Raw genomic sequence first — 21,379 nt, 5'->3', positions numbered from 1 at the left:
AAGTTCTTGAGTTCATGTATTACTACATCACAGGTGACGGATTTGTTTATCCAACTTGTGCACCACCAGAATTCCAGAAGTGCCATGTTTTTCTAATTACTTCAATAGCTTTTTGGCTAGAGACCAGAGGGTACGTACGAGTTACACATACTCCTGTCCGGTGGGCGCAGCCTCGTTGTTCATACATTTGTGTAGAGCAAGGCTGCGCACTCTAGTCGGTCATGCCCGCTGGCCACCTGTGTTACTAGTCAGGGCAAGGCCTCAGCTCAATACAAGTGTATGGAGCAGGGTTGTGCCCCCTGGATGGGAAGATGAATAACTCATACATACCTTCTGGCCCTGGCTCAGAAACTGGTAAATCCTGGCAGCGCACAGTGTGCGCACTGGGGGGATTCATCAGTCACACAGAGTGCCGACACTAACATCAATGTAAGTGTGGCAGCAGTGTCTGTGCAGTAGTGCAGAACAGCCGATTGTGCCGCTCAGTACTATACTGCAGACAGGAGGCAGCACTGAGTCCCTACAATAACGCTGTGAATCCTGCTGCAGAAATCTAGACTTGGCACTGTGAAATATGCAGTTAGAAAGGTCAACATGTGCTCAGACATGTGCCGGTAACTGTAGTGAATAAACGGGGGGCACGCTGCAGGTTTGTTTGTATTCTGACAATTTTTGTTGATTGATGAAGATCCATCGCTGATACAATGTAGCACATACTAGAAGTCTGAGTGAGTGAATACTTATACACACAGACCAGTCTATCCCTATACCGGCCAACAGACTGTGAATGTGCCAAACTATGGCAGTGGGCCGAATCCTCCTCCAGCCATGTACCGGCTCACTACACCGCGGATTGTGCGGCCGCTTACTGCAGACTATTTCTAGCACTAGGACTTTCCCTGTTGTCTACACTTCTTTACAACAGCTATAATCTTGCATAAATTGTTAGTTAACTGTAAGTGCACTCTCATAGTGGAAAGTGTATGCTTTGGGCAACACATCCAAAATGTATGCGACATTTTCTATAAAATAACCATGTTCCTGCTTCAAATGGGAACTACAAGATAAATACGGTTCACTCTATGCCCATGACATTCGGAATCAGACAGACAGATTAAAAACAGAAGAGATTAAGTCACATATTGTAAAAATAAATCTCCAATAATGAAGAGGTTTCACTGCATTACTGTCTCATTGTGGAGAAAAGAAATATCCTGCAGAGTTTCCAAGATTCATGGGAATTGAAAGAACTGAAATGCCAAAGACTGAGAAATCCATACTGTGTGTATCTCTTAGGATGAAAGTAAATTAGATATGATAGACGTTGGTTCCAGTGACTGTTTCATGGTAAGGTTATTATGTTATGTGTGCCCGAGTGGTAGATAAGATAATGTATGGAGCATATATTAATTAGCTTTCCCAAAACCTCCACAACGGAAAACAATGTCATTCTTCACCACGCACTAGTTTGTGTCTTTAATTTAAAAAAAAAAAAAAAAAAAAAAAAAATTGTACTCAAGCAGTCAAAGATTTGGTGAGGAAATGCCCGAAAAGATGGCAGCCGTGACACAGCAAAGAAATATAGAAACATGTCTAGTGAATGACATAAAAGTTCTCATCCTGGGAAGTTTGGTGCAGTACGTGCCTGCCCGATGCAGCGTGCATAGCCCATGCAGCGCACGCGAATGCCCGATCCGGCGCACACGCATGCCCGATCCGGCGCACACGCATGCCCGGTGCGGCGCACACGCAGGCACGGTGCAGCGAGCACGCAGGCACGGTGCGGCGAACACGCAGGCCCGGTGCGGCGAACACGCAGGCCCGGTGCGGCGAACACGCAGGCCCGGTGCGGCGAACACGCAGGCCCGGTGCGGCGAACACGCAGGCCCGGTGCAGCGAACACGTAGGCCCGCTGCAGCGAACACGTAGGCCCGGTGCAGCGAACACGTAGGCCCGGTGCAGCGAACACGTAGGCCCGGTGCAGCGCACACGTAGGCCCGGTGCAGCGAACACGTAGGCCCGGTGCAGCGAACACGTAGGCCCGGTGCAGTGCACACGTATGCCCGGTGCAGCGCACACGTATGACCGATGCAAGATGCACGCCACTTCCCATGTACGAGAGCGCTAACCTTCTGACTACTATTTAAGCTCATTTCTTTAGAATGCTCCTCTAAATTGCCCACATTGGAGGCAGCATGCTGCCACAGTCATTATGCTGACTCATGTAGTGTAGGACACAGCTGTGCCTCTTATTTTGCACTCTTTACACATATACACAAAATGCTACACACTTTTTTGGTCATCTCCAGGTATCTTTCTTCATATTCTTCTGTCTTTGCTTTGTCTATACAGACGTCTATAAACATAAGAAAGAGACAAGGCTCCGGTTAGGAATATGAGGCGCAGAGCAGCAGCTGTCAGAGCCCGAATATTCCAGCTGAGACATTGATGGTAACACTTACCTAGCAAGTAACTGAAATCCACATCTAATCTCTTCCTGTAAGTGAAATCCGGATCTACACCGCTACGATGCAGCACTAGCTGAGACACACACTCTTCTATTATTTTGAAATATTGTGGTCTTAGGGGAAAAAAAGAAAAGCATGGTTAAATGAGCGCAAATAAAGTGGAGAAAAGGCAACTTACTGGGGGAGCTCAACATTTCATACATTTATATGATTGTATATAAAAAGCAATAATACAATCATCATACAGCTACAACACAATTCAATAAATCAATAATTGCAGGTCCTTGAATGTTTGCACCAAAGTTTTCCCACAAATGACACCTAACCATACAATTATATGATATACCTAATTGCTGGGACCCCCTTGTAATAATTAAATAAGGGGATATGGGGCCCAAAAATCCTCAACCACAGTGAGGAGTGTTGTATTATGCAATATCTATGGGACTGATGGAAATGGTTTCCGTCAGACTGACAGACATTAAATGGAGCGGCAGGGAGCTTGCTTGACCGCAAATCCATTGAGAGTCCTCCCTACAGTGATGAAACATGGCAGGGATCCGGACTCACAAACTAGTGATCAGAGTTGGTCCCAATGGCAGAATCGCTCAGTAATTACCCATTTCTCACTTACCCTGTGGAAAAATAATACATGGAGGCTGAGGGACAATCCCTTTAATATACAACACACAGTTCAGTTCTTTACATCCAATCACAAAGTCTGATAATCCCACACTAGTTTCAAGATCAGAAATGTAACATCAATATTTTCCACAACAGTTATTCTATAAAGGGAACCTGTGATGTTGTCAAACACTATTAACCTGCAAATATAGGGTTAATCTGCAGGGAAATAGCGTTACAATGCTGTCCGGCCACAGTGAGGAAATTTCCTTTATTCCTCCCAGGAGCCGCCGTCTATCAGTCAGAGGCGTGCTTGGAGCGGCTTCAGTAAGAACACTTCTAAAGATGGCGCTGTCGAGTAAGCTGCCAATAATAGTGCAGGGGCGTGCTTACTGGGTAGTGGTAGCTGCACACCTCTATGGCTCCCAGGAGGAGTAAAGAGCATTTTCTACCAGCAAGTTGCCTTAGGCATTGACATGTATCCATATATCAAGCATTGTGCCCAGACATGTGCTTGATCCAAAACTTGCAGTGTGAAACATTGCATGCACGGTGTATAAAGCCCTAATATTTCAAAAAACTGACCGTCACATCCAAACATAAACTAAGTGTGAACCGGTACTGAACCTAGAGTCACCAACTCGTATACAGTCAAGTAAATAAGGCAGCACACTGCAGCGCTGAAACATGCAAACATGAAACATGAAAATTGAACTGCATTACTGCACTAGAAATATGAAAAATGAGAGCGTTTAGGGCATAAAAATGGCCAATTTTATGTGTACCTGGTAGCCTCTTTAGGGCATCTCTCGTATACCAGGTCCTACACTTTCCTTTCCTCGCTGAGAATAAACGTCTCCATCTGAATGGGTACCTGTGAAACCTCTTCTTAGACTAAAATTCTCTCAAGGTGCTGCCTTATTTACTTGACTGTATACGAGTTGGTGACTCTAGGTTCAGCACCTGTTCAAACTTAGTCTATGTTTGGATGTGACTGTCAGTTTTTTCAAATGTATTCTTTAGCCTTCTGGCCGAGCACTCTGCCTCTTAGCCACAGGTGTTTTAATCACAACAGGTCCATAACCGCTCCACAGAGAGAGAGAATTTTAGTCTAAGATGAGGCTTCACAGGTACCCATTCCGACGGAGATGTTTATTCTCAGCGAGGAAAGGAAAGTGTAGGACCTGGTATTAGAGAGATGCCCTAATGTGGCTACCAGGTACACATAAAATTGGCCATTTTTATGCGCTAAACGCTCTCATTTTTCATATTTCTAGTGCAGTAATGCAGTTCAATTTTCGTGTTTCATGTTTGCATGTTTCAGCGTTGCAGTGTGCTGCCTTATTTACTTGACTATAAAGCCCTAACAGGCGCCATAACGCTCTCAGGGTACCGTCACACAGTGCAATTTTCATCGCTACGACGGTACGATCCGTGACGCTCCAGCGTCGTAACAATATCGCTCCAGCGTCGTAGACTGCTGTCACACTTTGCAATCTACGACGCTGGAGCGATAATTTCATGACGTATGTGCGATGTAGAAGCCGTTGGTTACTATGCGCACATCGTATACGATATATGTTACACCATGCAATCATGCCGCCACAGCGGGACACTAGACGACGAAAGAAAGTTTCAAACGATCTGCTACGACGTACGATTCTCAGCGGGGTCCCTGATCGCAGGAGCGTGTCAGACATTGCGATATCGCTCGAACGTCACAGATATATCGCTCGAACGTCACGAATCGTGCCGTCGTAGCGATCAAAATTTCACTGTGTGACGGTACCCTCACACCAGGACACTTTGGTGCATTAAGTACAACATCGGCAGCTAGGAACATCGGCGCTGTCCTCCAAATGGAAGAATGAAAACCGACTCCAATAATTCCAGAGATAATGTAACGAGTCTGTAACTACCTTCTCATTTCCATTAATCCCTATGACACAGGGAAGGAAAACTTACAAGTGCGGTACTTCCATGAACAAGCTCCACGGATTTGACAAGAACCAACACTTCCTAAAATATTGGCTATGAGGCTGTCCTGCTGCGAGTGGTCACCTTATGAATAGGCGCAGAAACAAACGGCAGAAAAAACAATCATTACTGATGTTAAATGATTAAAAATAGTGTGGCAGGTGCCGCCGGGAGCCACCGCGGGAATAAGTGATCCCAGGAAGAAGTGGATAATCCAATAAAGCGCCACATTGTGAGCAGTGACTGCATTCTGATGCCACAACACGCCATTCTCCCGGCTCTGATCAGCAAATCTGCATGCAGCAAACACATTGCAATTAATCCTTCTGAAGATCCCTCTAAACTGCGGAAATGGAAAGTGGCGTCGTTGTCAGAAGTGACGGGGTCACAGGTGGGGAGAACACAATGAGAAGCAATGTATTACTGTAATCTCTCAGTAAGCGCGGCATTTATCTGCTGCCGGGAAGGGAATTGATAGAACTTTATTTCCCGATTATTCCACTATTATGTACTCGTGCATGCATTATGGCAACTTAAGTAATTATGCAAACCGTCCTTTACAAAACCGGGAGTAATGAAAGGCAAATATGGAGAGCATGTTCAATCCCGCGTGTCAATTATTAGCGATAGCAGCAAAACAAGAGGAAGCGGCGTTATCACCACAAATATTTGTGATAACAGGATTAAATCTATTTATTATATTGACATAACCAATGAACTCCAAATTAAAAGCCCGGAGATGGGAAATAAACCATTAGAGAGGAGGACATCATTGCTGCTGCCGCGGCGGCTTATTTACATAGATGTAATCCCAATAATTCCTCGGAATGGCGCGTCTTGTGTCACATCTTATTGCAATCACGTTCCTATAATGCACGGAATATCTAACGGGGCACGTGGTGGGAGCGTGAGGAGTGGGATCACATTACAGGACATCGCAAGGGTCGCAGTCCCTTCCCCCTAATGTCTATGCAGCAGAGAGGTGATCACTTATCTCTACAGCATTGAGACCTAAAGTCCATGTGTCATCGGAATACAACATTGTTGAAAGGGGTTTTACGGTTTCAGAAAAAAACTTTGTCCCACGGCTGCGGTTTGTTTAAAAAAATAAAAAAAACATACTACGCTTTCACTCTCCCTCCCCGGGTCCAGCGTGGTCTCCAATGCTGCTCCGAGTCAGTCACTGTCTGCAGCGCTAACATTGACAGCCCTGCAGCCAATCACTGAGCTCAGCAGCTCTGGGTGGTTCATGTCATCTATGTGAGCAGAGTCAATAAGCTCACTGATTCAGAGATTTAGGGCTGGATCCATGGAGTAAGAGTAAGGGTATATTCACACGTTCCTGATTTCCATCCTTTTTTTTTCAGGACTGTTTTTTAAAAAACTGCAGCTCTTGGCAGAAAATGCAGGTCCTTTTATTGGTCCTTTTTTTGTCCTTTTTTGATGCGTTTTTTGATGCGTTTTTTGATCCTTTTTTTTATGCAGTTTTCTATGCAGAGTCTGTGTGTTTTCTAGGAAGTTTTTTAGGGTTAAAATGGCTGAAAATACCCTAACCCTACCCCTAACCCTAAACCTATCCCTAACCCTAACCCTACCCCTAACCCTAACCCTACCCTTAGTGGAAAAAAAAAAAAATTCTTATTTTTTTTTATTGTCCCTACCTATGGGGGTGACAAAGGGGGGGGTGTGATTTACTATTTTTTTTTTATTTTGATCACTGAGATAGATTATATCTCAGTGATCAAAATGCACTTTGCAACGAATCTGCCGGCCGGCAGATTCGGCGGGCGCACTGCGCATGCGCCCGCCATTTTGCAAGATGGCGGCGCCCAGGGAGAAGACGGCCGGACGGACACCGGGACGCCGGGTAAGTATAAGGAGGGGAGATTAGGGCACGGGGGGGGGCATCGGAGCACTGGGGGGGGGCATCGGAGCACGGGGCGGTGGGATTGGAGCACGGGGGGGCGGGATCGGAGCACGGGTGGGGCAGCCACACTCCGCCCACGCACTTCCGCCCGCTTCCCCGCACTTCCTGCTGCAGCGGTTCTGCACCACAAACCGCAGTAAAACCCGCAGATATTTTTTTCATCTGCGGGTTTTACTGCGGGTTTGACCTCACAATGGAGGTCAATGGGTGCAGAACCGCTGCGGCTCCGAAAAAAGAAGTGGCATGGTACTTCTTTTTTCCCGCAGCTATTCAGCACGGCTTTTTTTTTTTATTTTCCGCATTGTGGGCACAGCAGTTCCTGTTTTCCATAGGGTACAATGTAATGTACCCTGCATGGAAAACAGCTGCGGACCCGCAGCGGGAAAATCACGGCAATTCCGCATGAAAAAAAGGATCGTGTGAACATGGCCTAAAGCAGTTTGGGGTTTTTAAGAACAATCTGCAGCTGGTGAAAAAAACATTTTTCCCAAAACAGAAAACCCTTTTAAATTCAGGGTTCATATTCACTGTATATATAAAAAATAAAATGTAAAACTTTTTAACCATCGTCCATATCACTATTTACATTAAAGGAAACCTGTCAGGTCACTTCCCGGTCCCAAACCGCCAACATATCATTAAATATTGCCTTTCTCTTGTTCCAATGAACTCTTATGTTTCACAATAAGTTTTCTATCTTTTAATAATGTGAAGCTTCCAAATAGTAATCCAATGGAAATATTGAGCAAATCCATCCCTGCTGAGGGTCTTCCCATGTCTTGGATTGTATGGTGGACTGATTGGAGGATCCGAGGCAGGACTAGTCTGGGAAACTAGATGCCCCCCGCTGGACTAGTCCTGGTTCATTTACATGCAATGAGCTGGGCAATAAAAGTTCATCTTTTAAAAGCGAGAAACCTTAGTGAGGCACATAAAATACTTGACCTGAAGGCAGAATCCGGCACATTGCACATTATGGTGTTAGCTTGGGACAATAAGAGGATCAGACAGGTTCCCTTTAAAAACGATCTCAGAAATCCTGCAACTTTCACACTGGCCACTTATAATACACTTATAATGAATATTCAGTAGTCTCATTACTGCCCGTATGCAGCAGATAAAAGAGGATCCAGCCCATCACAATGAACTATGTTCCAATGACTGCATGAGAAGTCAATATTTCTATACATTGCAACGGGGTCTGAAACGGCCCATGAGGCTGCAGAAGTGGCCAGATGTGAAATCTGCAAAAATGGAGTTTTCTAACATAGAGACAGTGATTTGAAAATTGATAAAAAACACAGCTATCATTTTTTTTTCTAAAGAAATACATCTAGCCCCCTCCCGGTCTTAACAATAGGTCATTTTCAGTTGACACGTTCCATTTAAAGTGTAACTGTATAGGTATGCAGAGAGATGGCAAAGGGTTGATCATTAAGGGGTCCGCCTGATCTCTAACACAGAGAGCAGAATAACTAAGAGCTTGTGATGAGGGAACGTGCTGGGATAAGGTGTTATCTGAGCATGCTCGAGTGATAACAGTGTCTTCAGCGTGCTCGAAAAATATGTTTGAGTCCCTGTGCCTGCATGTCTCCCAGCTATTCGACATCCGCAACACATGCAGAGATTGCCTGTTAGTTCGGAAATCCCTGGATGTGTTGCTGATGTCTTGACATGTTTTTCAAGCACGCACCTTATCCCAGCACGTTCCCTCAGCACTGCTCTCCTCTGAGGATCAGGTTGGACCCACAATCCTTAAACTGATGGCAGCTTCCAACTCAGATGAGAGCAGCACTCGCAGAACAGTTCCAGGGCCTTGTTATTTTGTGATCGTGGAGGTCTCCGCACCTGGGCTCCCACTCAACAAAACTCCTCTCTGACGAGTAAAAAGATTAGTGAAAGTGCAGTTACACAAATAGGCGATAAACCGATGGTCTCACAATTCAATGACGTCATGGTTATTTATACCACTAGCATGAAAGAAGAATCTTACCAGTATGGCTTCTAAAAACTCTTCAGTCAAGAATTATTGCACCTTAATAAGTGCCTACCTGCAATTTTACTACATATACACCTCCATTTTCACAAAAAAGTAGTTTCAGGACACTGCCACATATATACGCCTTAGTAAGAGAACAGCCTGGAGGTTCACTAAATACACACATTAGAGGGTCTCGTATCAAACACAGACAGGATAGTTGATGAATACTGGAAAGCTGGGCCCACGGCAACCATTGCAATAGGGGGTTTGAGTTCCTTTTGCCACTTCACCCGGACACATTGCAATATTTGGCAGCAAATTCACAAAGTTGTGGCATAAATAGGAGTCCGATAAGTGGACCTGGGACAGAGCCTGAAAAGGCAGCGCCCGGGCACAGGGAGTCGACAGGCAGCGCCCGGGCGCAGGGAGTCGACTGGCAGCGCCCGGGCGCAGGGAGTCGACAGGCAGCACACGGTGAAGGAAGTCAACAGGCAGCGCCCGGGCGCAGGGAGTCGACAGGCACCGCCCGGCGCAGGGAGCCGGCAGGCAGCGCCCGGTGCAGGGAGTCAAAAACAAGCACGGGGAGTCAAAAGACAGCGCAGGGACAATGCCTGACATCAGCGCCCCACAGATTACCTAAACCAGTATGGGTTTTGCATGGAATATTAATAAATATGAGCTTTTGTGTCAGGTGAGAAGAACTAACCATATACACAACACAAGCATAATATAAAAAGGTGACAAATGAGAAGACATGTCCTAACCTTGCAAAACAGTCGTTGCGGATTATTAGAAGATGCTGAAGAATGGAAAGTAAATATCCTTCAGAATACGTGTTCTTGACAGAATTCCACAGCACACTGAAAACATCGCTAACATCAGTTATAATGTTAAGGTAATAAAACTGACAGACTCCGGGATATAATTACATTTTTGCACAGGGAATAAAAATTTCATATACCATTACAGCAATTTTATATGATAATTTCCCAATATTAAAATATTTGTAATAATTCTGCCCACTCCACTAGTCTCACATGTCCATCAGTGAGTGATGAAGGTTATTCTGCACACTTCATTGCTGATTCCTCAAGGCTCGCGGTGAAGCCTCCTGACACTACAGATACATACGTATAGATGCATGTAATGAGAATGGAGAGAAGATTAACAAGGATGTACAGGAGAATTTATGTCACACAGGTAGAGTCATGTCAGTAAGTAACATCATTTATGCTCTGAATGGGACAAACGCATGTCTTATTAGTTAATGCATGATCAGGAAACCACATTGTATAAATCAGGTTTTTTCTTAATGTTTATTTAAAATAATTAGAAATCTTGCAATTGTACATTGACCACTGGAGATTTTTTTTACACTAACTTCCTGTTTCAGGAAATGACACGTACATTAGCAGCAATGAACCAACTCTGTGCATATCTTTTGTAATGAAGCATATAATGAGCATGTGCAGAGTTCACTGTGGAGAGGGAGGTGTTAACTGTGACATCGCCTTTTGTGATTGGTGAGTCTGGTGTTATCAGCTGTGTATAGTAGTGTTACTTGTCACTGTAACCCTGTCTCCTCTTTAAAGGTGAAGTTCAGTCTAAAACTACAAGTCTTCAGTCACTATATGTGGCTGCAGACTTGGTTATCCTTACATTGAGAGCACTGCGCACTATAGGGATTCTATGGGGCTGACATATGGAAGAGAGCTTGACCGCAACTATGCGATTTGCATATGTAAGGGGGTGTGCAAGCGGCTGGTTTGAGCCCTGCATTCCTGTGCATGCCTACCTAATGAAACTGGGAATGTTTTGTGTTTGCTGTGTGCCTGGTGTACTTTATGATAGTTGACACTGTTTAATATGATAATGGCTGACACTGTTCTGATATCTGTGTGTTCGGGGCAGTCAGTGGCAGTGGTAGGTCAGCATTGGTAAGGGTTATGGCAGTGTAGTTGTGGGTTAGTGTTAAGGGGGCGCTGTAGAGTAAGAGATTAGATTGTGTTGAGAACTGGTTTCAGTCAGAGCAGTGACAGTTGAGAAAGGGGGCGGAGCCAGTGTAGTGGCAGGGAGAATGCCTTCCTGAGGTAATTTTCAGGTAGTGGGAGGAGCTAAAGCTGTGTGAGGAGAATTGTTCTAGAAGGAGTTGTGACAGAAAGCTGAACAGAGCAACAGTGTAGTATTATTATTATTTATTGTTATAGCGCCATTTATTCCATGGCGCTTTACATGTGAGGAGGGGTATACATAATAAAAACAAGTACAATAATCTTAAACAATACAAGTCATAACTGGTACAGGAGGAGAGAGGACTCTGCCCGCGAAGGCTCACAATCTACAATCTACAAGTGTAGAGTTAAGAGAGCGAGGCAGCCTGGAAGAATCAGTGGCTAGTCTGTGGGTTACCTCCCATGACGTCCGGGACTTACGGTCCGAACAGGAATTGCGGAGGCAACCTGAATTTTCACCCAAGATGGGGAAAGTGGACGGGGGGCACTCAGTATCAGCTAGCTGGATGGTTCAGGAAGCTGCGGGCCTGGGAGCCATGGTGCAGGAAGAAAAGCTGAGGGAGCAGACCAGGGAAAACGCAGGAGATGGATTACTCATGTATTGGGAAAATGGATTCCGCACAAAGAATTGACATGCTGCTGAAAATAAAACGCTGCGTTTCCGCGCGTTTTTTTCCGCAGCATGGGCACAGCGTTTTTGGTTTCCCATAAGTTTACATTGTACTGTAAACTCATGGGAAACTGCTGCGGATCCGCAGCTGCGGAAACGCTGCGGATCCGCAGCAAAATCCGCAACGTGTGCGTATACCCTCATAGTAACAGTGGTCTTCCCACTAATTTCATAATATTGCAGCCAAGTCAAATGTGCTTATTGCCTCTCATAGTAATGGTGGTCTTCCCACTGATAAAATAACGCAGCCCACATTGGAATGCTACTTTACCAGACAACACATTTGTGATTCGTGGTCCTCTCCGGCTCCTAGATTAGTATTACCAGCTGTTTTACATGGTCAGTGCCTTTCTTCTACATCATATTATCGGTTTCCAACAAACTACAGCTCCTGTTATTGCTTTATAGAAAGGATATTCCATTTCTAAGCGGACGTCGTCGAGGCGGTGAGAAAACTCGATCATGTCTTCCTCCTTGTGCTCATCAAACACTCTCAGCTGGATGTCCAAGGCATCATTGCGGATACTTTTTAATTGCTATATGAAACGGGAGAGACATAAGGCTTATACATATAGCTAGAGGCAAGTGGAAACCGTTCATCATAAAGACGGGCTCCAATTCAGTAGCCGCTTTCCCACAAATGATCTCTAGTGGGGCTGTATCATTTATTAAAGACCAACCTTCCCCATGCTGCTCGCAATCGCTGAGGTGAACCTTCTAAATGCTACATCCATTGTTTTTAAGTCGATACATTCATTAAAAATAACCATTTTAATCTGTCTGGGGAATATTAATGCCTCTAGGAAACCTATTAAAACAGGGCGCTTGTGCATTAAATCAATGCTTAAACAGGTGACACCCAAAATCTAGGCGGACTGGGAGAGCGCGGTGGCTCGCATGCTATGTATTCAGTAAGAATGCTGGGGTTACGGAAAGCACATCTCATCTCTGCAAATGAGATTACATTATTCCAAAAAGAGAAGTTTATGAAATACGTTCCCCACTCCGGTCTCCGGAAATTTAAATATTAATGTAGAAACAGTGACTACAGGGCACTTACCGGCAAGATCTCCTTCAGGCCGCAGCGCATAAATTCATTTCTGATGTGAAGCCTGAAATCCAGATCATCAGGTGATGTTACAAGAGCATTGATGAGCTGCATACAAGCCACCTACACAGATAAACAGGGGGAAAATTAACACCTCGGATTTCCACTTTTCATTAGATTTCAATGGTAAAGAGGTCATTACAAGAAGAAGGAGGACTCGGAGCTCCGAGCCGGGACATGCAGACATAAAGCAGAATAACTAGGAGACAGAGCCGAAATAACAGATTAATCAGAGCCTCCTAGGTGCATGGCCTCCACAATATCACCATATTGTCATGCAAACGACAACTTGATCAATACGGCTAAATAGTGGCTCGTTATCAGCCATATAGATTCTCCAACATGGCAAACTGGATATCGCTGTGTTCGCAGGCCCGGATCCCACCGAGCGCAGCACATCAGACCCTTTCAGAATTCATGAAACCAATACTGTGGAAAATTAAATCCGGCTGCAGAAAGGGCTGAATACATTATCTGCAGCCAGAATTGCCCGCAACATAATACCCTGCGATGTGCAGGACTGAAGGTAAAAAATTGCCCTTTTGCACTGCAGCCATCTCTATGTAGTTTTCATGTGTTTTCTTAAGACCTTACTGTCAAAGCTTTTCAGCAGAATCGCTCCTCTCTCTGTAATGAATTGCACTATAAAGGGAATGCAATGGAAGAAAGCAAAATAGTGGAGAACAGGCGCTGCCGGCAACCAGACGGAAATCATTCCCACAGGTATTAGAGCTCTACAGTTGTCACCTTGAAAGCCAACAGCAATCTTCAGTCTCGGCTGTTAGCGCAGAGTCGTTCTTTCAGAGAACCATGAACTGCCAGGGCTGGCCAATTTATGGCACGGCGTGGAACATATAGTTAGATATATATAGTTAGATATAGGGCCGGATCAGAGCAGACGGCATTATAAGATCCCCAAACGGATTTACACTACGTAAATGAACCGTCCATGAACACTGGAGCGAATGTATAGAGGAAATATGCCCACTTATTAGAAGCCCAGCCTCGCACGGCGCTGCTATCCTTCCGCCAGCGGCACATGAAATGCTACAAGATAGGAGAAATTATTAAAAACACAATAATAATAATAATAATCTTTATTTTTATATAGCGCTAACATATTCCGCAGCGCTTTACACACATTATCATCGCTGTCCCCGATGGGGCTCACAATCTAAATTCCCTATCAGTATGTCTTTGGAATGTGGGAGGAAACCGGAGTACCCGGAGGAAACCCACGCAAACACGGAGAGAACATACAAACTCTTTGCAGATGTTGTCTTTCGTGGGGTTTGAACCCAGGACTCCAGCGCTGCAAGGCTGCAGTGCTAACCACTGCGCCACCGTGCTGCCCAATAATTAATTGTGTCCCTCTCCTGTTCCTATTATTTAGCTTGAGACCAGTCTGGGGGTCGCATTCATGTCATGTATACAGTGATCACTAACTCACACGACAGGATTTCATGCTGGCCCTGAGAAAAACGGACAGCACAGACCAATACTTATTCAGAGCCGTTCTAATGACCCTCCACTATTCAAGTCTATGAGTCCACCTAAAAATGATTGGATCCCATAGCCATCAATAGTACAACAGCTGATTATTATGGATACAATGCATTCTCTAATACAGGGGGAGAATCTTATTTCTGCTGAGAGCTATTTTGATATGTACACCATCCTTCGGGGGCCATACAAATCGCTTGCTAACTCCGCCAACAAAGAATGTCCTGACGCTGGCACTGGTGTCAGGGCATTACCTCTCAGCATTCAGTAGTGAACACTGTGTGGTCACAGAGCAAGACGAAATTAAAGGGTCGGTGATCGTCAACATACAGCTACCAGCCCAAGCACTGTGGCCCCCGAAAATCTCCCGAGAACAGGATAAAAGGTCACTGAGGACCATAAACGGCCCACTTGACTGAGGTTCCCCAACCCTGCTTTAATATATGAAATTGTATTTGTTTTTGTAATAAAACAAATGGCAGATGCTTGACACGCCAACGAACCATCAGCCGTTATTTTTTAGAAGAAAATAGGATTTTTTTTTAAAGAAAAATTGGGTTCCATTCACACATCTATGCGAGTTTTCTCATCCGGGAAAAATGGAACAATATCTCTCTCAGGAGTCATCCCAGTTGCATCAGTTGTTTCTCACTTAAGCAGGCACACTGAGCTTTGATAAAGACATTGATTTTTAACAATGGAAAGTATAGAAAGCTAGCACTCAATCTGTAGAGTCCACGGTGCAAGTGAATGGGGTACTAGATCCCACAAGTCATGAAGTTCAGAAAGGATCACTGCACACGTATAATGTAACTTTGCATATTTCAAAAGTTTATTAGATTTCCATCAATAGCAAAAGGTATCAGGCAAAAATTGACGTTTCGGCCAGCTTCGTGGCCTTGATCACAATATCGCCTATTGAGATCTGTTGCTTATAAAGGAAGGACACAGAATAACTGATGAGTCGGGTACATGGGTGCTGTGGTAACCAGACTAATAAAATAGCGAATGCTTGCCACCGTACAGCAAGGCCTCTAAGTCCGGCTGGAAGGAAACCTGTGACTGTCCTGTATGTATAATCGGGGCCAAGGGTAAGGTAGTAACCTTCTAGGGTTTTCTTGGAATGACCCGGAGGAAACAAGAAAAATAATTGCGCTGTGTCATATATATGGTCGCGGGCCCAGATGAATGCAGGTTCACAATTGTAGTACTGAACTCCCCATTTACTGCGGTATATGGAACGTGGAGTAAGGTATAGAGGCCTCTTCACCGCCGGGACACAGGTTTGTGTCGGCCTGCTCCACTTCACCACCAACGCTTGCCCCCCGTATCTGGACAAGGGGACCTGGACGAGGACGCTATACCTTACTCCACGTTCCATATACCGCAGTAAATGGGGAGTTCAGTACTACAATTGTGAACCTGCATTCATCTGGGCCCGCGACCATATATATGACACAGTGCAATTATTTTTCTTGTTTCCTCCGGGTCATTCCAAGAAAACCCTAGAAGGTTACTACCTTACCCTTGGCCCCGATTATACATACAGGACAGTCACAGGTTTCCTTCCAGCCGGACTTAGAGGCCTTGCTGTACGGTGGCAAGCATTCGCTATTTTATTACTCTGGTTACCACAGCACCCATGTACCCGACTCATCAGTTATTCTGTGTCCTTCCTTTATAAGCAACAGATCTCAATAGGCGATATTGTGATCAAGGCCACGAAGCTGGCCGAAACGTCAATTTTCGCCTGATACCTTTTGCTATTGATGGAAATCTAATAAACTTTTGAAATATGCAAAGTTACATTATACGTGTGCAGTGATCCTTTCTGAACTTCATGATTTTTAACAATGGATCAGGTGAAAATGGATGAAATGTGGATGGAGCCCTGAAGCACAATGTATTTGCTCAGTGTCTCCTCTGGCTTATACAGGTTTTAGTGGCCGAACATTAGCCAAAAAATGGGTAAGAATGAGACTCATGGACCAGAGACTAGGACTCACTTTGGTTCAATGGAACTGAGTGTTTGTGCTGCTGAGAAACCATCGGACAGCACTAGTCTGTGCCACATGTCTGAGCATATCCTTAGGCTCATTTCACCGCGTGATGGCTCCACCAAAAGGTGCGCAGCTTAGGAGACGGAAGCCACGCTCCTGGCTAAACATGCACACACGGACTCAATAGAAAGCAGAGGCTCTGCCCTTCCACTGTGCGCCTCTGTCTCCTAAGCTGCGCACCTCTCGGGGGAGTGGGGTCTGAGCAATCAGTGAAGGTCTCACAACTGGTCCATCACTAATCTGTAGTTATAAGGGCAATAAAACACGGAGACATTGGAAAAGGTTTACAATCATGCTGCCCGTGGTTTGGCTCCAATGTTACAGCCATGTATGGTTTTAATGTGAAACGCTTCCCTATCAGCCGGAGAGCGGGGCTTGGGGAAGCCACCAGGACTCTGGCCTAATAATCCCAGAGCGATTTTTCAAAGTACATTTTCTCCAAAACGCCAGTCATTTGCAGTGAAATGTGCCCGTCTGCAGTAACACAACCAATGTTGGTAGTGTTAGCAGTGTGAATCTACTGTCAGGTTCCATTTAAATATGTACACATCTAAAAATATGGCAAAAAAAGATAAGATCTTGGGTAGGTGGTGCAGATTCCCCAAATTACACATGCCATCTCTCCTCAGGAACTGGAGTCGCGTTGGCGCTGTAGAGCAGGCACATGGTGGGGTTGTACTGGTATCGAGCCTTTCTGGGGAGGGGTCTTTTTATCATCAGAGCACGAGTAACTGCTGTCAATCCTGTCTGGCTCCATTGTCTCCCAGGAAAACAACACTCCTATGATTTTGCTGCACGATCCGTTATTCCCCGCACTGGTATTACACACGACATCTTTGTCAGAATGATGAAAGAGCGGTCATACTTATCCCATATACAGTTGTTATCAGCAGAATACGCAGGAAACAATGAGAGGCTCCTTAAAGTAAGCCTGACCCCCGATTTACAAGGGGCGATCCATGGGCAGCATGCATCAGGCACCGGCTGCAGGATCTCAGCCAGGTGTGTGGGACTCAAACGCTGCAGCAAGTCACAGAAAAAGATACTTTAGAAGCTGTGCTGGAGACTAGTCGGAAAGGTAGGTCCCTGGCGGCTTTTCGCCGGCCGCTGCCCTGGAGTGATGGGTCTCTGCCTGTGTGGGCATATAGGAAGAGAAGCTCCAGGGGACCTGCCTGCCCACTGCTCTGCAGCGCGGGTTAGCATGCATCTGTAAGGAGGTGGCGGGGAACCGCACATGCTGCCTCTCTACAGGACACAGTTCACACAGTCACATGCGGCACCTCACTGTTCATGTGTGTTTATACACTGTAATGTCATGTGCTTTAATGTAATGTTTAGATATTGTATCTGTCATGTACTGCTTATAGGCTTTTAGGGATAGAATAGGATTTTAGGTAGTATAGGACAGTAATGGGGTAAAGTAGAGGGGGGCATGCTAGAGGTAAGAAACAGCATAGAATAGATTAGGAGATAGGCAGCACAGGGATTAATTTAATGGGAAGGGCAACACAGAGTGGGGACTTGTAGCTGTGCTGCTTCCCGGTTGAGTCAGTCGCCCGAGCAACCTGCTCACGGGCAGGACCTGTGAGCAGTGATAGAGCAGAGGATTATAGCCGTGGGGATAAAGCTGTTGTAGCAGTAAGGGGCCCCAGGCAAGAAACAGTGCAGAAGGGCACCAGCTCGATAGGACCATCCCCAATCAGGATTTACGGTCTATGACCGGGGCACAAGCAGCAGTGGAAGCGTTCCTGGCACCTCTTCCAATTAAAACCGGACAAGGGGCTGATAAGGAGCTGGTGACGAGAAAAAACAGGATGGACACGGATTGCCTAAAAGATACGGCCGAGATAACAAGGCAGAGGAAGCTGCTATAAAGATCAGGGCCTGTCCGGATGACAGGGAAAGAAAGGAAGATGACTCAGTATGTGATGTGTGCTGTCAAAGTAAAGACTGGTTTAATGTTCAGTAAAGTTTCACAGTTGAGCAAGAACATGGAGTACAGAGTGATTTTTGGGACTCATGTGTCAGAGACTGAAGTAACCGGGATCGCAGAGACTCCAGCAGCTGAAGTGAGTGCAGTATTGTGTGCAGAGCTGACAGGACTTGCTGTTTCATCTGTGAGGCGCCAGGGTGTGGGGACAGTACAGCCAGTTGCCACGACTACCACCCTGGCCGCCTAACACATCAGAGGTCAGGGTCACTTTAATATCTGGTGGCCATGCTTCATTGTAACACATTCAGTTGACTTACAGAACTTGTTCATATAGTGTAACTTATGTAGATCTTTGCTGATAAATTCAATAGTGGCAGTTCTGACACGTGGGATATGTTTAGTGCATCTCACTCCCAGACAATAAAGGTGGGATCACTCCACCTCCCACCCTCCTATTGCTTCTTAGCTGGTGATTACTATATTACAGCTCCCAGGATCTGGAAGGTTCAGGGAGCCTACTATCTGCTGCCTGACATACAGAACACTATTGTCTTTGTACCATTGTTGCGTGCTCAGCCCTGTGAGGCTGCTGCCCTTTATATGCTGTATAAATCTGTGTTTCTTTCTCTTACTTATTGTACTTTTAAAGAAAATTCAGTACAGCAAAATTAAAGAAAATCTGTCACCAGGTTGTTGCAGCCTAGTCTAACAGCAATATAATGTAGATGCAGAGACATTGATTCCAGTGATGTGTCACATATCGGGCTGCTTACTGCAGTTTTTATAAAAATCATTGCTTAATCAGGAAGAGATTATTATCAGTGGAGGACTAATTGGCCTACTGGTATGTATTCCTTCATATTCATGAGCTCTGTATAACCGCATCCCCAGCACTGATTGGGAGCTTTCTGTGTAGCCTGTGCATAGGCAGAAAGCTGTCAATCAGTTGAGTGTGCATGTTTTATAGAGCTCAGCACTCAGAGTACTGCTATATCTGCAGCAGAGAAAGCTATTCTTAATCATAACTGCAGTCCCCAATAAAGTAACTGATGCATCGCTGGAATCAGGGTTTCAGCGCCTACATCATGCTGTTCTCAGAGGGAGTAACAAAAAACTAGTAATGGATTCATTATATATACACACACATGATGGACAGGATTGGGACAGAACTCTCAATGGAGTCATTCACCATAATCAGGCATTCAGTCTGGCCTCTCTTCCACCAGTGTCCATCTTTTTTTTAGGAGGGCACAGAATACATTACCAGAACAGAGGAAAGTCGTACCAGTAAGTGACTCAGTCTGTATTGAATAGAAAGAGAATCTGTGAAGGTAAAAAAGAGCACCAGGAGTGGAGCCCACCTGGAGTGGTTGTATAAGAGACCACCACTGACTAATAAAGAACGCCAGCTGCTGCCGCCCCGCGGCTGGGGAAGAAGTCCGCCCGAAGAGATTGACCCGGGTGGACGATGCACGTATATAGTAGGCTGCACTGATACAATACAATCGTTCTGACGTAGTGGAGCAGAAGGTTTTTATTGCCACAACGCGTCTCACTGCCCAACCAGTAGTTTTATTACGCGAAAAAACTAAATGCAATAAAAAAAACAACTCCTCTACGTCAAAAGTACTGTGTTCCAGCAGCACAGCCTACATACAATAAGCATTAATCGTCCGTCCTTGCCTGAACCTAGCCTAATCACAAGATGTTAGCCCGTGCATTTGTACTGAACCCGTCAGGACTAGTTGGTAATGTAAAGACATGACTAATACTGATTACATTGATACCTTGGGTGCAGAAATCCAATATTTGTTGTTCTTAATCACCATTTGAAGTTTTCTAGTAATTAGATTTCGGTGCACAGGAACAGGACTGTACACTGGGTCTTCTCCTTGTCTGTGATCCCCGACCCTCCGACTGCCTCTTGTCTGTCTGTCTGACAGGTCACAACTGAGATTTCGGTGGAGGCAGGTCATTCACAGACTGGAGGCAGGTGGAGGGGATGAGATATTATGGACAGGGAGGAGAAGGCCCCATGTACAGTCCGGCCTCTGTGCACCAAAATCTAATTAGCAGTAAACTTGAAAAAGTGATTACAAAAGAGCATCAAAGCGGATTTCTGCACCTCAGGTATCAATTTAGTCAGTATTCCAGCATAATTTACACTACAAAATTGTGAGGCATATTCTCTTTAAGGCGAAGTTCACACTGGGCATTTTTTCTGCAGCAAAACGGATTTCTTGGCAGGAAAGAAGCTGTGGCAAAAACACAGGTTTAGCCGAGTTTCTGTTGCGTTTTTATTTTTTCATGCGTTTTTGCCCTTTAAGTCAATGGGTGAAAAACGCTGAAAGGAGTGACATGCTCTATGTCCAAAAAAAACAAGCAAAGCACAAAATACTGATGAAAAAAACAAGCTGTGTGCATGGGATTTCTGAAATCTCATAGACATAGTTGGTACTGTCAAATGCAGCTGAAAATTAGCATACAAAAAAAACACAAAAACACAGCTAAAAGGTGGCCAAAATCTCCAATTCCACTTTTCGGACCCAGCTAATCTGTAAGACATACCCTTCCTTTATATACGGTAAGTAATTCTAGTGAAACAATGTATTTATCGTAAAATGTTTTATTTTTTGCTGTTTTTAGCAGTTTTAGCTCCAATCTTAATAAATAAAAATACATCAGAATAAAGTCTCACCTGTCATTTTATGAATAAAACTTGTTGCAGAAATTTAGATATTTCCATAGATTTAAAAGTCATATCCGTCTGGAGTCATTTTATGAAATAAGGGAACTGTGCCAATAGCAGGTCTCTGATGTAGTTTTATTACAATTGCTCCCTACGCAATAGCCAAGTCACAGGGTGGCACTCATAGGGGCCGTCAGCACATCACTAGCGAGTGCACATATCAGGGCTGTATATGGTAAGGAGTTCTTCCAAAACATTCTATTACAGAACTCCCTATACTAGGTGCACACCAACAGCCATCAGCAGAAGGGTACAATGCTTCACCAACAATCCAACCAAAGGGGTGGTCCGAGACACCATAATAGGGTCCGCAGTACGGTATTTCCACTGCACTCATTTAGGCTACGTTCACATTTGCGTTCTGCCG

General features: G+C 45.0%; 1 protein-coding gene across 2 annotated transcripts in view; it reads right to left on the bottom strand.

The window, feature by feature from the left end:
- The window catches only part of DIAPH3 (diaphanous related formin 3), a 789,152-nt gene that overhangs the window by 493,066 nt on the left and 274,707 nt on the right, over positions 1 to 21,379 (bottom strand). For both annotated transcript variants that reach the window (XM_069758173.1, XM_069758174.1), the window contains exons 10-14: positions 12,720 to 12,830; positions 12,077 to 12,195; positions 9,742 to 9,858; positions 2,463 to 2,581; positions 2,292 to 2,356 (exon numbers count right to left, since the gene is read on the bottom strand). In XM_069758173.1, the coding sequence (XP_069614274.1) occupies positions 2,292 to 2,356; positions 2,463 to 2,581; positions 9,742 to 9,858; positions 12,077 to 12,195; positions 12,720 to 12,830 (531 nt within the window). The remainder of the gene's footprint in view (positions 1 to 2,291; positions 2,357 to 2,462; positions 2,582 to 9,741; positions 9,859 to 12,076; positions 12,196 to 12,719; positions 12,831 to 21,379) is intronic.

This window comes from Ranitomeya imitator, chromosome 3, assembly GCF_032444005.1.
Source record: "Ranitomeya imitator isolate aRanImi1 chromosome 3, aRanImi1.pri, whole genome shotgun sequence".
NCBI lineage: Eukaryota > Metazoa > Chordata > Amphibia > Anura > Dendrobatidae > Ranitomeya > Ranitomeya imitator.
Note: the sequence above shows the minus strand (reverse complement) of the source record. Positions and strands in the feature narration are given on the sequence as shown.